At 38.4% G+C, this 17,395-nt stretch overlaps 2 protein-coding genes across 2 annotated transcripts; both read left to right on the forward strand.

The window, feature by feature from the left end:
* Positions 1-303: 303 nt before the first annotated feature.
* LOC108673812 (U11/U12 small nuclear ribonucleoprotein 48 kDa protein) lies at positions 304-16,058 on the forward strand. Its single transcript, XM_018161686.2, has 6 exons — positions 304-513; positions 1,323-1,470; positions 2,190-2,234; positions 8,716-8,855; positions 9,658-9,777; positions 15,544-16,058. Exons 1-6 carry the CDS (start codon positions 412-414, stop codon positions 15,910-15,912), a joined length of 924 nt encoding a protein of 307 aa, XP_018017175.1. The 5' UTR covers positions 304-411; the 3' UTR covers positions 15,913-16,058.
* LOC108673811 (alpha-(1,3)-fucosyltransferase C) lies at positions 5,646-7,845 on the forward strand. The gene is made up of 2 exons (XM_018161685.2): positions 5,646-6,011; positions 6,323-7,845. The coding sequence occupies exons 1-2, from the start codon at positions 5,888-5,890 to the stop codon at positions 7,555-7,557; spliced, it is 1,359 nt and encodes a 452-aa protein (XP_018017174.1). The 5' UTR covers positions 5,646-5,887; the 3' UTR covers positions 7,558-7,845.
* Positions 16,059-17,395: the final 1,337 nt, after the last annotated feature.

A 17,395-nucleotide genomic window follows, 5' to 3' on the forward strand; every position in this document is an offset into this window, starting at 1 on the left:
GTCAGAAATGCTAATTGCTGATAGTGTACACTACTAATTATGACTACAATGTTAATGCCTCTCATTTATTGTGATTTTAATCATTTATTCACCATTGAGACAACTGGGCCCATTCACCAATTACCTGAATGCTTCAATAAATTTTGAATTCATTCTGTCATTCAATTTAGTTTTAAGAGCTGAATTTGATTCCATAATTTATGATATCATTTGTCTATGACAGGTACTCATAAGTTTCTTGGTTATTGATATTTTTGTGTTAGTTTTAATATTTCAATTAACAATTCCATCCTGCTTGTTTTTCAGGCACACTCCATTCAGAATTTCTAATGTGTCTAATATTGATCTATGATGAATAATAACTGAATTATAACAAAAAAATTTAAAAAGTTTCAGAATAACTATTAAATTATGGAGACAGAGAACATCAACATTAAAGAATATGAAGACTGCTTATCAGATTTCTACAGTGCTGTCCACTGGAATGATGAAGCAAATAATTGTGTCAACAAGGTAAGTTTCTTGGTCACCATGTCCATCCAATTTCTTAGTTTACTTTACTTGCATCTATAAATCACTATCTGCAAATACAGCCTAATGTTGCAGTTTACATGAATATCTAGATTCTAATCTTAATTCAAAGTTACCACATTTTTTAAAAAATGAGGTTTAATTTTTAATGAAGAATTTAAAAAGCTGTAGATTAAAATTGAGTTGGGCTCTTTACACTCCTCATTGGGAGACATATGTCACCTAGAAATAATTATGGCTTACAAATTTTTTACAATAAATTGTCAGTAATTGTCATGATTTCACTAGGTATGGACAGGAATAAATAGGATTGTTAGAATTATTTCCAATTGTCATTGATTTTTCCAATAAGTTTTATCATATCTTTATTATGATTTTATAGATGAGTATTATCAGGTGCCAAAACTATACAAGAATCAGTGATCTATTAGTACATTATTTTGTGTAGCAAGACTTTAATGTTGACTATGAAGATAAAAGTTTTCTAGATACTGTAATGTTTTACTAAAATGATGATCAAGAGACAAAAATTTTAAGAACACCATAAAATGTATGTGAATTGTAGGGAATTTTCACTGGAAATGCTTTACTTTCAAGATGATGGTTTCCATGCTAACCTTGTAATTATCTCATGGCTAACCTTGTTACTGGAAATTATAGCCCTGTTGAGTTGCTGCATTTATGCTATTGTAATATATACCGTACTATCTTGATTTTTTTCCATTATACAGTTGAGTACCTAACATTAACATCATCACACATTTCACTTTAAACATTGATTCATTTTGCAGCTTAGTACAACAGCTACAGTAAGGAAGAGTTCATCTACAAGCGCTGTAGATGATGACGAAAACCCTTACAGCAATGAACCACTTCTACCTCCACCTTACCCCATCGGTTCTTCCATCAGCCCTAAATCAAGTTCACGTATCACTATTGGTAAGTGTGCACTTGTTTTTTTTTTTTATTTTTAGCAAAGCATTTTTCAAACTCTTATTTTCACAAAAAGGCTCTAGTAATTGTAAACTTTCAGTTGTCAAACAGAATCATTTGTACTTGCTGCTGAAAAATTTTGATATCATTTGTGTTCAAGCTTAATTAAGCAGTGAAAATTTAATTCAATTCATTTAAAATTTGAAGATTGATTCTGCTTAAAATTGTAAAATTTCATAACTTTAGTCTGTAGTTTTGCAAGCCAACCAAAAAAGTATTCAGTAGAATGAACTTCTGAGAAATGTTGTTGGTGCTGCTGATGGCTGCCACTGTCCTGCTGACTATTATCCAGGCTAGTGCAGGCTATTGTCTAGATTCTAGAAGATGGTCTAGTCTCCAAGCATAATTGGTGTCATAAGCCCTTCAACTAAACAAGAGCCATGAGTTGTGCTGTAGTCATAGCGGTGTTTACTTGAACAAATGTAATCATATCATTCTTTTAAATGTAGATGCACTTGATTTAATTATTTCAATGTTTGTCTTCAATAAAAATTAATCTACACTGATGCCTAATGAGATGGTTGCTGCGAAGTCAAGAATGAAAATATCTTGACTGCTAGTTTCTTATATGGAAATGTTTTTTGCCCAGGGTTGTTGTATTTTACTGACATTCATGAAGTTTGATGATAAATTTTAAAGGTATGATATCATGTATCCTTTTTCAGATAGTACATTACAACGAGAGATTTTGAAGCCATTTTGGAAGTCAGGTAAGTGCAGAATTTTGCTTGCAGGATTTTGCTTGCAGGATTTTAAATAAGAGTTCTAGCTTATTGATATCTTTTAGAATTAAAAATGTAGTGCATGAATGAATGGATTTTATTGTGTCCAGAGATATGATTTTGGACTACCTACTGCCTTTTTTTGCTTCATTTACACTATCATTTTTATCATTTAAAAAACTTTGCAAGAATTTTCTTCTAGTTCCAACATTAATTTCATAGAAATCTTTGCCAAATTTGAATGACTAGGTTCCATAAATTAAAAGTTCTAAGATTGAGATGCCATAAAGAGATCTATGGTTACTGCAAACTGCTTAATATCTTGATGCATACTTGTCCTGTTCCCTACCGAAATTAGTGAATCTTCTTCCAAATAGCAATGCACTTTTAGCACTTGTGTGGGTCACCTTCTCACAGTTTGGCCCGGCATAATGGCGTATCAGAGCTATGTTCAGCAAGTGCCTCACTATTTGGATAACATGATGCATTCATTACCCTGAGTGGTGCTGGGTCTCTAGTACAGTTGGCAACCAAGTCTGTACCGAGCTCTGCTGCACCCGATTTTTTTTTTCTTTACTAAAATCGTAATTTATTCACGCTCAAAAAATTAATTTTAAACTAGGTATCTCTTTGCGTTGGGTCGGTGATTAGAAACAGCAAGTTTGGAGCTGTGGGTGGCGGGTTCCAAATTAAGTCAGCCTAGTTCTAATCTGAAACGCAGATATCAAAATAGATTTTTACTCTATCTTTATTGATCTCTGACTGTACTACTATATATCTCTGGCTGTACCACTATAGATCTCCGGCTGTACCACTATAGATCTCTGAATGTACCACTATGGATCTCACATTGTACCACTAAATATCTCTGACGACCACTATAGATCTCTGAATGTACCACTATGGATCTCATATTGTACCACAACATATCTCTGACTACCACTATAGATCTCTGAATGCACCACTATAGATCTCTTACTGTACCACTACAGAGCTCTGACTGTACCACTGCAGATCTCTGGCTATACCACTACAGATCTCTGACTGTACCACTATAAATCTCTATTATTGCGGGAAATAAATTTATATATTAATTTTTCAAATCGAAATCAAATCGCTCGCTAACTTCAAGACCTTAAAATCATGGCTTCTGCCCTGCCGGAAATGGTCACAGGCGCTTTATCACCGGCGCAGAATTATCAAAACTTATTAAGTACACGTATTGGCCTATATGCACGTAGCGGCTGGCGACCTAAACACGAGTAGCAGCCTAAGCACACGAAGCGGCCTAAGCACACGAGGCGGCCTAAGTACACAAGGCGGCCTAAGTACACATAGCGACCTAAGTACATGTAGCGCTCTAATTACACGTAGCGGCCTAATTACACGTGGCGGTCTAAATATGCGTAGCAGCCAATTTCTCGTCTGAGAATGGAGATGTTAGCCTAAAAACGAGCAGTGACAGAATTAATAACTCTTAACTGTTTTTCAGTACCATACCATTGCTCCTGTTTTACAAAATTTGTGATCGAATACCTCTTGTAAGCGTACAGTTGCTGCGTACCATCGGGTGCCATCACGTACTACAATAGTTTGTAGTTTGATATACTGTAATATAGTTCCAATATAAATTCAACAGAAAGATGTGAATTTAGCATTACTGTTTAAATTCAACAATGGCGTACTGGTCGCCATTAGCATTTGGTATTAGTTAGGAAGTATAGTAGAAGATCTTCGGCATTGAAGAATAGGCTTGGATAGGCCTGTCGCCGATTCTTGTACTTTTCTTTACTAGTTCACAGATCTAAAAGACTGGCCTTCTGATCAAATCTTTTCAACGGACGGTAGGTTAAAAATCGTTTCTAGACTTTCAGTTGTTTCTTAGGGTACTACGCATTTCAAGACTAAACATATGCTCCTGCATGGCCTTTTCTTGTCTGTTCTTGAATGCATTCATACTCAGAGCGTCAACAATATCTTCAGGGAGGCTGTTCCACATGTCAGTGACTCGAAGCGAGAAGAAATATTGTCGCATGGATGAGTTGCAGCGCAGTTTTTTTAGTTTATAGCTGTGGCCCCTGGTGTTAATTCTTGTTTCAAATTCTAGTTATCCTTCTGTGACCTTGTACAAACCATGAGTACACTTGTATACTTCAATGGTTTAGCATTTGACAACAGTTTGGAATTGTTCACAATGGGAAGTTAGTAATTTTGTGAAACACAAAGTGGTTCACAATTATTTGTAAAATAATGCGAAATTCAACCAAAAATGACCGGAAAAATAACAGCGTACTGCTTGGAACTCCTTTGTGCACCGCGCACTACTTACGTGAGCATTGGTCAATAAAATCGAACGAGTTTTCGAAGGTTTTGTACTGTAATTACCATCAAATATCACGAAATGACATTAATCATGGTTGTGGATGGACTGATAAACTGGTTTCACTTGAGTGATTACTTGAACTTAAATCTCATAGAAGCTAGCATAGCCAATAAGATCTTTCACTCAGAGAGACGAGTACGATTTTCCAAGAAGCGATGCACTTTATGCTTTTTACGGAACATCCTGAACCATTATGGCGTCAAAAGGGTGCATTAGAGCCACGTGCAGACAGTGTCTATTTGGACAATATGACCCACTCAGTTTTCAGAGTGTAAAGCAGCCCACGGTGAGTATTAGCCTGAATGAAGTGCCTCTTTCATCGAGAGCTGTTGTATACTCATTACTCACTATCAATATCAAGTGAGTAATGAGTGTGGCCCATCTTTTCATAGAGTGAACACCTGCTAGGATCATATGTTCTTCACTGTGCAACATCTCCCACAACTGTTCCTGGCACCTGCGACCAAAATTGTGTGGATATACCAAAGCTTCAGTATCAATTCGTATACGTTGAAAACAGGTTGCGTGCCGCGCGATGACCTGCAAACATTATTGACGTTAAGCGTTGTTTCACTCGATGGAAAATACCGCAGGTTTCTTATGAAATTTTTACTATCATTTTAATAAAATAAACTTTAGATTGCAAAGCTGTCGACCTTCACGAATAAATGTGTATATAATAATTGAAAATAATAAAGCATGAGTATTAGTTGCGTTATCCAAAAATTAGCTGAAAATTTACGTGAAGTGACATTAAAAAGTAACAACTATTACGGTTGATCTGATTACATCCTTCTGAAGAATATTTATTCGAATGAAACTTCTAAGATATTGACCAGTAAAAATTCTAGTGAAATTCCTTCGATTTAATGAAATAAATATAATAGTAAAAATGGCGTTTAATCCCTGCTACGTTAATAAAGAACTCAAGACATTTAATATTACGTAAATTTCTACGCCAAGTTCAGCCACTGTTTTCGATGTTAGTGTGTTTACTTCATACTAAGATTACCGTGTAACATTTGACAACGATAATGCGGCCGCATTTCATATTTTTTTAACCACTTTGGACAGTCATGTGAAAACGTTTCCATTTCCGTCTTGTGAGAAAAATCAATTTACTCGTATTTTCTTCACGAAACTCGTAATTCTTTCCAGGTCTTTTTTAACATTAGACCTCACAAATCATCTTAAATCAACTAAAAACTTTACATTTTGTCCTTTTGGCAACATATTCAATAGAAAAAAAAACATTGTTATGGGACCACGTGTTTTATGCCACACTACAAAAATGTGCAGCATTTTTCTGGGAGCAGTTTTTTTCTGCTTCTGTTACCATATTTATCCAAAAGCGGGTATTTTTGAGGTTCGTGATTCTAAAGGTGCGTATGGCAGCTCAAAATATTCTGCTTTACAAAAAGTGCATTTCTTTTTGGTTCACAATTAATAAACGCATCAATTACCTCTATATATTCTTAATTGATTCTAAAATAAAAAGTCATTCATTGTATATAATATGATTTGCCCCGCCCAGTTAATTGTGTGTGATTGAAGTTGTATTTATATTACACTTTAGTACATTGTCTGACTTTGAAGAGAAATTGTTTGCTTATTGTTGATTCTCAAGTCCATTCAATCTAGTCGTACTTTTAGTTAATCTTTATTAATTTTTGCGTGGTATGCACCTTCACAGATTATCTCAAACATGAATGGCGGGTAGGAAAGTCGACGAATGGCGAATCGTTCAACCGAAGTCTTCATGGAGAGCTGGATAATTTTCTCAACTCCGTGCCAACGTTCGTGGACAAGCACTTTCAGCCTTTCTTGGACGCGTTTCAACATGTTCAGAAATACCGACGACGTACCAATTTTCGTTCTGGGCCATTACCAAAAGTTTTTGTTGTTTCTGCACGTCCTTTGTCGGATCCCTTTTGGATCGAATCTTTGAAACATTTCACCGACAGTGAATGTCCATTGCAATGCACTTTTACAGACAACCAACTTGAGCTAAATGGAAGCGATGCAGTTTTGGTCGTATTAAGTTTCTTCAGAAGCGTGAATGTTTTGAAATCAAGACTACCTACCAGAGATCCAGCTCAGCCTTGGATTGCGCTCTCAGTTGAATCACCAATTAATTTATCATTTAATACGACTGATCTATCTGGGTTAAATAACATTTTCAACCGCACCATGACCTACCGGCAGGATTCTGATATAACCTTCTCACACGGTTTCGTTGTCTCAGAAGCTAATGCTAAGTTTCTCCCTCCGTCGTGGGTGATGCGAACTCCTGAACTAGAAGAAATTCCATTTGAAAGAAGAAAGCTAGCAGTGGCGTTCATTTCGCATTGCTCAACGCCAAGCGGTAGAATGAATTATATCCGAGAGTTACAGCTGCAAATGGAAGTTGATATCTATGGAAAATGTGGTAACTTTACTTGCGGTTCTTCCAGATTTGTGCGTCAGCCGGTGGAAGTTCAAAATGACAAGTGTCTTAAGTTGGCCAGAGAATACTTGTTTTACTTAAGTTTCGAAAATAGTATTTGTGATGATTACGTTACTGAAAAGCTTTACAATATCTTGTACTATCCTGTGGTACCTGTTGTTTTCGGAGGTGCAAATTACTCGAATTTATTGCCGCAAAGTTCATTTATAAATGCATTAAATTATAACCCAAAGCAGCTTGCATCACTTTTGAAAACATTATCCCAAAATGAGACAAGCTATAATGAAATGCTGTCATGGCGCAATCATTATCGAGTTTCAACGGTGGGACCGCGTCGTATATATTGCGATCTCTGCATTAAACTGCATCAGTCGGAACTAACATCACATAAAGTTTACGATGACTTATACGACTGGTTCGCCGTACAGTCGCAGTGCAAGGCATATGCTCATAGGAAAATTATCCGTCACATCAGCATCTGAAAAATCCGTGATGAACCCCCTATAAAGTAGGAACTATACTATGCGTGCTAGATATGGACTGCGACTTGAGTAAATGGTGCAGTGGGCTTATCAAGTTTTACTTACGAAACAATTGCAGCAAAAACTTTGAATTCGTGGTTTTTTATTCTGTAACGTTTGTTTTTTTCTGCAACGTCTGTTTGGTCTGGAACTTTGTCTTTTAGTGTTGATTGCGTCGTTATTAACCTAATAAAATTCAGGGTGCGCCTAAGCACCCTGCATTTCATTTAATTCAGGGTGCTTAGAATGTTTTTCATTATTTAAGCAATACACTCGGCTTAAAGTTATTCTGGGTCTCCTTGGCCACCCGATCGAAATCAGCTTCTGGCCAGAATGTACATTCCGACTTTATAGTCGCCTGCGAGTATGACAAGGGTTAGGCGAGCTATAGTCATACCCAGCTAGCAAGCTCCCACCCTAACAAAATTTAGAGTCGCCCCAGCTTCTGGTAGTCCAAATCGGATGCTGCCGCGTCTTTAAATTTTCACTGGGCAGAGGCTGCCCTTCAAACCCTGAGCGGAAGCAGACAACGAGCATCTGATTTACGTGCTCCCCGAGTCTAAGAATGCCCCTATTTCAGAGTTATGCCATTATTTAATTTTTTAGGTAAATTCTTAGCGGAATCTGCGGGACAAACAATATGCATTTTTAGGCTTGAAAGTTTGAATGCATTCGTCATACTGTTCCCTGGATTGGCCATCGAAGTTTAACTCGAGGAATTTCCTCTAAAATAAATTAATTGTTTGAACAAAATCGATGAATGTCTGATAAATATTACATTGCAGCCTAATTCTAACACTATGGATATTCACTGCAGCAAATGAACACTTCTTATTTCTCTGAATGTTTTTCATTAACCTATTTTCCAATAACAAACATAAGCCTTAACAAAACAGTATCGTCTAATGTAATTTTTTTTTTTGCTTTATCACCTTTAAAAATGTTCACAATCCAGAACGCGAGACCCAACATTGTAGAAGCTAACATTAAAAATATATAATTTTTAGCTCATTTTTCATCCGGCACCCCTTATCATGAAGGTTCATATCTTCATCTTGTATTTGCACTAACCAAAATGCAACTTATCATTTATAATGTTTACCGCCATGAATATGCCAGACGCAGCAGACACGCGCCCCCCACCCAGCTGCCTGGCACATGAATGGTTGTTGTTCTCACGGGAAGAACGCAAGGCGCTTTACGAATACGTGCTTCTGCACACACAGGCGCCGCCCCCACCCCCTCAACTCGTATTACAGGTTGGTAGTACATTAAGTACAACTCACAATGCAATACCATTATAAATATTTCATATTAATTTCAATTATTACGAAAAATGTTTATTTTCCAACCCGCTCAACTTTGAATGACAGCATTATTTAATAAGTCCGTCGGCATCTTCCATTATGAAATGGGAACTATTTCAAAATTCTTCGTATTAGAACAGTGTGAAAGCATGTTCATAAATCTATGATAGGTATATGAATCACCCCTTTCCAATTAGAACTATCCCAATTATCTATTCGCCTTTACCATTCCAAGACATCGTGTTACGAATTCTTTTCTTACTTCAAACTCTTTAGTTTCCTTCTTTATTACATTATTTTTATTTAATCGCACGGCGCAAGAATTCTTAAATAAAAAGCACGCTCTTGCATAGAGTAATAGCGATAATTGCATTCAAGTTTCAGACGTGACGGACAAGTTTCTAGCAAGTGACGGAAATCAACACCAAATACGAATAGGGCTAAACTATATTCCGTATTCTGCCTCTGCCAGCAAACTGTTCAGTTTGCGCTTTTTTTCTTCACACGGTGCAAGTATCACATAATAAGAATCACACTATTGCATATAATATATATATATCGTTCAATGCATTTAATTTTCTTGCAAACAGTGACTGAAATTCAAGGACAGCTGGGAGGAATAGCCTGAAGTAAATTCTGTATCTTGCCTCTTTCATCGATCATTTTTTATCCCACTGTGCGAGTATAGCTTAATAAGGAACACATTCATCCGTAAAATAATATACATCTTTCACTGCATTTAGTTTCCTTACAGCCAGTGACTGAAATCAACGACAGCAAAGACGAAGTCGTAATACGTCAACAACAACGCGATCTTAAACGTCGCAGACAAGCGTACAGAACCGCAGCTACCGGCAGCAAGACCCTCACTGAGGTAAGATCACAGGGCACTAACCATGTCTTTCATCAGGACTAAGAAGCACAATAGTTCGAAAACGAAGTTAAAATAATTATCATCTTAGTGTGGGAGGTTTCATGGCTAAATTAGACCATTTTAGGACGTAAATCAGTGATGATTTGGACTGACACATCATGACCATGTGCATCCAATGGGTCAAACATTGAATCCTCAAGGCTGGGTGTCAGAGTGACAATGCGCCAGTACCCACAATACTTGTGAAGATGGACATGAAAGTGATGAACCTCAATGTTATGCATACACACTTGCACAGTCACCAAATCTGAATATAGTTAGACTAATTTTGAGTTTTCTAGAGAAGTAAGTCAGGAAACTTTTTACTACGCCAGTATCGCTTAGCAGCCTGGCAAAAATAATGGCTTGGGATTGCTATGATCAATGGACAGTAACTTGATGTCATTCCCGAGTCGAACTGATGCTGAATTGACCTTGAAAAAGAAGGCTGTCATTATTTACTCATTTCATTGTTCTCACCCGGCATATGCTTTCTGAAGAGGCTGGTATGTCACACATGCGAAGGTTAAAAAGTGACTGCGAAAAGAAGCATTCATGAGGAACTCCATTTCATGTATTGCTTTTGATGACCCGCGCGTTCAATTGGCAACAAAAACTGAAGCTTCAAAAGTTGAAAATATTGGTATCCTGGTTTGACGTTTTTACCTTTGCCTAACCTCAAAACTAACTCCAAGATACCCATAAATTTGTCATTTATAAATCTTCACCTTTAATTTGCCAAAGATAATTGGGTTTGACAAATGCCTGTAAAAAATACTCATAAACCAAATTGGACAGCGACACGTGGCACTCGATTATGTGTTGGACCTTTTCTCTCAGGGCTGACTTATGAAATAACACCTATCAGTGTTTTCGAATCATTAGGGCTTTCTGTTTTCGACATTTTACTCATTGACCCGATGTTGTTTAATGCTAGAAAAATTTTGAAAAATCATATAGGGTGATATTTAGATATAGGTGATATTTTGATATAGGTGAAGTTCAGGTATTGTGTCTCGAAGTACTCTTTAAACAAAAGATCAGCAACGAAAAGATCAGCTGTCTGCACGGCTCAACTGCTGTTCTTCATGGCTGATGTCTGGTGGTATGTCGTCAATGATGCTGTTGATTGGTAGATTTAAGAGTGCGTGTCCGGGTTAGGTGTGTGTGTATGTGTTTAATGAAGTTGGCTGGGTCTGTGGGCGGGGGTATGGAATTAATTATTGTGAGATAGTAGTTGTATGGAGTGTTGGCAATTTGTCTGGGTGTAGGGGGTAGGTACTGAAAGTGATGGCAGGGACTGAGGGGATTGTGGAGTGCTGATGCAAGGAATTGGGCGCCTCATGTCTAGGTGTTCTTTCAGAGAGAGGACTTTGGTTTCTGCATGGACGTGACTGGATGGTGTTGTTTGGGTGCTGCCAAGTGCGATTCTGAGGGCTGTGTTTTGTATGGTTTGTAGGTGTTTGTGAAATATGGGTGAGATTATGGGTGCCCAGGCTGGACTTGCATAGTTTAGCACTGAGCGTATGTATTGTTTGTACACTAGTGTGAGGGTTTCTTTGTTCTGTCCGAATGTTGTTCCTATGAGGGCTCTGAGTGTGTTTAGCCTAGGTCTGCATTTTGTTTTTATGTTCTGTATGTGTGGCCCAAAAGACATAGAAGTGTTGTAAGTGACACCTAGAATATTGGTTTCATGTGTGTGGTATGATGGTGTTGTTTAGAGTGACTGTGGGTCTGTGCTGATGCTCCCTTTGTGTGGCTTGTTAGTAATGTGCTTGTTGATTTGGTGGGGGCTACTTTGAAGTCTGTTGCGTGCTAGTCAGCCCTCTAGTAGTACGATGTAAGGTTGTACTAGTGTAGAGCATGTGTTGGCATTGGTGTGTGTTGATGTAATTGTGATGTCGTCTGCGTTAGACGAAATGTCAATGTTGTCTGGTGGGGCTGGAATGTCGTACATATATAGGTTGAAAAGTGTTGGTGAGAGGACTGATCCTTGGCGTACTCCGTTCGGTATGTTCTTTGTGTGTGATGATTTGCCATTGTAGTGAACGAATGACTGTCTGCCTGTTAAATAGTTGGCAAGCCAATGTTTGGTGTTGTTATGTAGTGTTGTATTATAGATTTTATCTGTGAGTAGGAAGCGTGGGATGGCATCAAAGGCTTTGCTAATGTCGATTGTAATCATGAGTGTGCGATGTGCAGGGCGCTTGGAGTTACGTATAGTATCTTGTATACGTTGTGTGAGGTTGGTGAGGAGTGTGGTGGTGGAGTGATGGGTCCTGTAACCGTGTTGAGTGGGTGAGAGGGGAATGTGAGGCGTGGTTATGGAGAGTATGAGGCGCTCTACAACTTTGGATGGTGTGCAGAGAAGCGTAATGGGCCTGTAGGAGGCTGCCTCGGTCTCAGGAGAGTTATGATTTTGCCGGTTTTCCAGATTGATGGTATAATGCAGTTGGCAAATGAAAAGTTGGCTATATCTGTGAGAGTGGTGATACCATGCGGGCCGAGGTGCTTAAGGTGGATTTTTTAGATGTTGTTGTTGTTATTGCCCATCTTGGTAGTGGCAACTTGGTAAGGGAGGGGGTGATAGGTCAGTTTTTCCGGGCACTTGGTGCCACTGGTAGTTCCACGACCATCACTGGCTCGCTGACCCGCCAGAACCATTTTTGCATTACACAACACCCTGGACAAGCCAGGTACTCATTTATCAACCAGAGTTGGATGAATGGCTGAGTTGACCATGAGCTGAGCTTCCCGGAAGAACTTGTCCTCAGTGGGACTCGAACCCGGGAGCTGGGTGCGAGAGACTAAGTTTCTCACCACTGCACCACCACAGCTCTTTAGATGTTGTCTGGCCCCTTGGCTGAAGAATTTTTGAGCTGTTTTATGACGCGTGAGGTGTCTGACTAATGATGTAATTATTCACTAGTGGATTATAATAGTAATACACTAATATTCGCTTGGATGTAATTATTCACTAGTGGAAATTTGTGTTTGCGCCTGTTAATTTGTCTGTCCTGTGCTTGGGTAGGTGACTGATGCTAGCATAATAATTTATCAATATGTTGGACCGTTGTTTGCGGGAAGGGATGGTCTCCTAGGTTGTAATAGCCGAGTGAGGTGAGGTGAGGCCACTGTTGGAGTTAGAGTTGGTCATTCCTGCGTGGACTCCAAGAAATTTTATCGTGTTTTCAGAGTCGACATTGCACGTGCCGGAATAAAAACAAGATTTTTTCAAACACGCATACGCCGAAACTCAACTCTACCTTCCCCTAGTTTTAACATAACAGACACCAAATTATTAGCAGGAATTACGAACAACCATCCCAGCATTTGCAATAAAATCCAATACATCCCATCTACCTCCATACTAATTACTAATCCGCTAAAGCATAACTACACGATTGCTGACTACAACCCAGCTCGGTACATCAAAGCTGCGCATCTTGCAAGAGTCGTTGGAATCTTCCCACTAGACATCTGACGTTGAATTGAACGTTTTTCATTGAATTACCGTTAATTAAACGTTTCTGTCATTGGCCTACTGTGTTACCCCTAACAACTTAAATACTGATGAACTTGCCTCTATGGCGGAAAAGCAAATCATCTTAAGAGACTATTGCAGAAATACAGAATCTCTAAAAACATATTTAGCAATTACAGAAACTCTCAGACGATTGCCGACAGACAGAAACCCTCTAATTCAATTGTAGACTTATAGCAACCCTCAAAGCCTTTTGCACTTACAGAAACCCTCAAAGCCTATTGCAGACTTACAGAAACCCTCAAAGCCTATTACAGACTTACAGAAACCCTCAAAGTCTATTGCAGACTTATAGAAACCCTCAAAGCCTATTGCAGACTTACAGAAACCCTCAAAGCCTATTACTACAGAAACCCTCAAAACCTATTTAATACTTACAGAAACCCTCTAAGTCTATTACAGACTTACAGAAACCCTCAAAGTCTATTGCAGACTTATAGAAACCCTCAAAGCCTATTGCAGACTTACAGAAACCCTCAAAGCCTATTGCAGACTACAGAAACCCTCAAAACCTATTTAATACTTACAGAAACCCTCTAAGTCTATTGCAGACTTATAGAAACCCTCAAAGCGCCCATTGAAGACTTACAGAAATCCTCAAAGCCTAATGCAAACTTACAGAAACCCTCAAAGCCTATTACAGACTTACAGAAACCCTCAAAGCCTATTGAAGACTTACAGAAACCCTCAAAGCCTATTAAAGACTTACAGACACCCTCAAAGCCTAATGAAGACTCACAGAAACCCTCAAAGCCTATTGCATACTTGCAAAAACCCTCAAAAGTCTATTGCCCTCAAGCCTATTGCCCTCAAAGCCTATTGAAGACTTACAGAAGCCCTCAAAGCCTATTGCAGACTTACAGAAACCCTCAAAGCCTATTGCATACTTACAAAAACCCTCAAAGTCTATTGCAGATTTTCAGAAGCCCTCCTAGCCTATTGAAGACTTACAGAAACTCTCAAAGCCTATTGCAGACTTACAGAAACCCTCAAAGCCTATTGAAGACTTACAGAAACTCTCAAAGCCTATTGCAGACTTACAGAAACCCTCAAAGCCTATTGAAGACTTACAGAAACCCTCAAAGCCTATTGGAGACTTACAGAAACCCTCAAAGGGTATTGCATACTTACAAAAACCCTCAAAGTCTATTGCAGATTTTCAGAAGCCCTCCAAGCCTATTGAAGACTTACAGAAACTCTCAAAGCCTATTGCAGACTTACAGAAACCTTCAAAGGGTATTGCAGGCTTACAGAAACCCTCAAAGCCTATTGCAGCCTGACAGAAACCCTCAAAGCCTATTGAAGACTTACAGAAACTCTCAAAGCCAATTGCAGACTTACAGAAACCCTCAAAGCCTATTGAAGACTTACAGAAAACCTCAAAGCCTATTGAACACTTACAGAAATCCTCAAAGCCTATTGAAGACTCACAGAAACCCTCAAAGCCTATTGAAGACTTACAGAAACCCTCAAAGCCTATTGCAGACGTACAGAAACCTTCAAAGCCTATTAAAGACTTACAGAAACCCTCAAAGCCTATTGAAGACTTACAGAAACCCTCAATGCCTTTTGCAGACTTACAAAAACTCTCAAAGCCTATTGCAGAGACACATAAACCCTCGGAGCCTTATAACGTAGTATGTTTATTCCCTTGTAACTTGAACTTTCTTATTCGTAAATTAATGGTTTAAGCTTTTATATGAATGTGCAATTTGTTTCAAGAATATCGACACGGTCATTACAATACGGAATTCTGCTGTCACTGTAATCTTCAGAGACGTAAACTCATTTCACTCCTAAATTTTTTGTTTCTGAACAGAAAACAATTAGCAAACGCTCTTAAATATGGATGGAACTTTGTAAGGATAGCAATGCACTTCTGCTCGCGTGTGGGTCATTCTGATTTAATTTGGTCCAGCATAAGAGCGTATCAGTGCTCAGTCCGCGCTCTGCTCGTGACGTGGGTACAAAAGTGTCGTTATTGGGACAATATGACGCATTAATTTTTCGCAGTGTATCTTCAAACAATTTTAAGTTTTCTCAAAGCGCAGTTCTTGTCGAACACAAAACTGTTGTATGATCGCATGACATTTTTAGCTACTAATTTTCCATTATTCGTGTTGTCTTTCGACCGATTTTTTATAGCATTTGAATGAATTTTCTGAATTTTACTCTATTTTCAGGTGACGCGAGAAATGATAAACAACGTTATGGAGCTCATCGGGATCCCAGTGGATGACCAAAAATCGAAATCTCCGTCCGAAACCAGACCACTGCACAGCCGCGATATGTGCTCACAACCATCAACCTCTTCTGATAAAAGAAGAACTTCTAGATGCCATCGTGGTCACGAGGAGAAGGAAAGTAAATCAGAATACCACCGTGAAAAGAGCTCATCTAGATCGAAAAGAAAAACCGCGAAAGACGATGATGAACGAAAAGATCACCGGCGGAATAAATATAAACATAACCCGTCTGATGACTGCGACAGTCGCGATAGAAAATACGGCAGAGAAAGAAGTGCCAACAACGATCGATTCAACCGCAGATGAGAAACTGTGAACCTAGTAATAGCACAAAATAAAATATAAGATTGATTTGTTTTAGATTCGAAGATTTAAAAATCGTTACATTATATTCAGCGTAAGTCTTTCTACGGCTTTCGATGTGCAGTGTTCCTAAATACATTCCAAATGAACTAATCTCATGATTTCTCGACATATTGCGCATTTTTTGGCTCTTCAGCTTATTTTTGTGGGGACGTATTCAGTTCTTTTGTACAGTATAATCTGAATCCAAACAATTAACTTGTGGAAAGTTACGATTCTACTAAATATGGGATTCCTGATGCCAAATGAGCGCTATAAAACAAAATTGATAATATTTCCACAAATGCCCTGCCTACACAACTTAACCTCACAACTGCCCTGCCTACACAATTTAACCCCACAACTGCCCTGCCTACACAACTTAACCCCACAACTGCCCTGCCTACACAACTTAACCCCACAACTGCCCTGCCAAACAACTTAATCCACGCTGTGATGGCGGCTAAGGAACAATGCCTCTGGGAACGCTAAATCCCATAGGCCTTTTGACGAGCATAGATACGCGTCAGAAAACCTTTTTGAAGGGTATTTCTTATTACAAAAAAAAATTATCTACAAGCAATCAATCCATAAATTAAAATGCCATTTAAAGATTTCCAAGCTAGCGATGGAATTCACACTGAAACGTGTGACCATCTCACTAGACACCGCCAGTTTTAATGTCAACGTTCACTGAATTCTTGTATAACACAACTAGGCGTGAAACTACACAGAAAAATATTCAGCTTGAAAATGTGTAAATGCGATTCGTTATATTATGTTAGAGCTCATTCTTTCTGCTTGATTCAAAATAATGCTGAAAATCATGGTGCCTTGCAGCTTATCCATCAACTTTGAGCCTGTCATCCATCTATCTCTTGCTATTAGAGGAATCTTGTGCAGGTTCTTGTATAGGAAAATATTATTAGAGAAAATTTGTTGTAAGTCGAAAAATGTATGTGAATATTTTGACTTGATCAATGTGAATTAAATGAAAGAGGAGATAGTAATAAAATTTAATAAAAAAATAAGACATTTATGCATAAATGTACTAAACATGAATACAGAACGTCGAAATAAAGTAAATAGACTGAAGGTTTTATCATATGACACATAACACGTTGACTCCAAAGTGGTACATATGCGCATGGTTGAACTATATAAGGTTGACTCACGAGGTTTTCCGTCTTTCAGTTCAGCTTTCTTGTTACGTCACTGAGATCGAGAAACGTAAGCAATCCTGTCATTCCCATGACGGATTGGTCGACGAGTTTGATCGCATATCTGTGATTCGTTAATGCCTGTAACCGAAATCAGTGACGTCACAGGGGAACAACAAACTACATCCGCAAAAATGAGCTTCTCATGGGTCAACCTTATACTAGTTCAGCCATGCATATGCGTACCACGAAATGTAGTTCTCCAGGACGTAGTGGTACATAATTCA

Source organism: Hyalella azteca, unplaced genomic scaffold, assembly GCF_000764305.2.
Source record: "Hyalella azteca isolate HAZT.00-mixed unplaced genomic scaffold, Hazt_2.0.2 contig4675, whole genome shotgun sequence".
In the NCBI taxonomy this organism is placed as follows: domain Eukaryota; kingdom Metazoa; phylum Arthropoda; class Malacostraca; order Amphipoda; family Hyalellidae; genus Hyalella; species Hyalella azteca.

Coding starts and splice junctions, on each gene's coding strand:
- LOC108673812 (XM_018161686.2), top strand. CDS start 412: ATGGAGACAGAGAACATCAACATTAAAGAATATGAAGACTGCTTATCA. Junction 8,856..9,657: donor CCCCTCAACTCGTATTACAG/GTTGGTAGTACA, acceptor GTTTCCTTACAG/CCAGTGACTGAAATCAACGA. Junction 9,778..15,543: donor GCAGCAAGACCCTCACTGAG/GTAAGATCACAG, acceptor CTCTATTTTCAG/GTGACGCGAGAAATGATAAA.
- LOC108673811 (XM_018161685.2), top strand. CDS start 5,888: ATGGGACCACGTGTTTTATGCCACACTACAAAAATGTGCAGCATTTTT. Junction 6,012..6,322: donor TGAGGTTCGTGATTCTAAAG/GTGCGTATGGCA, acceptor GCACCTTCACAG/ATTATCTCAAACATGAATGG.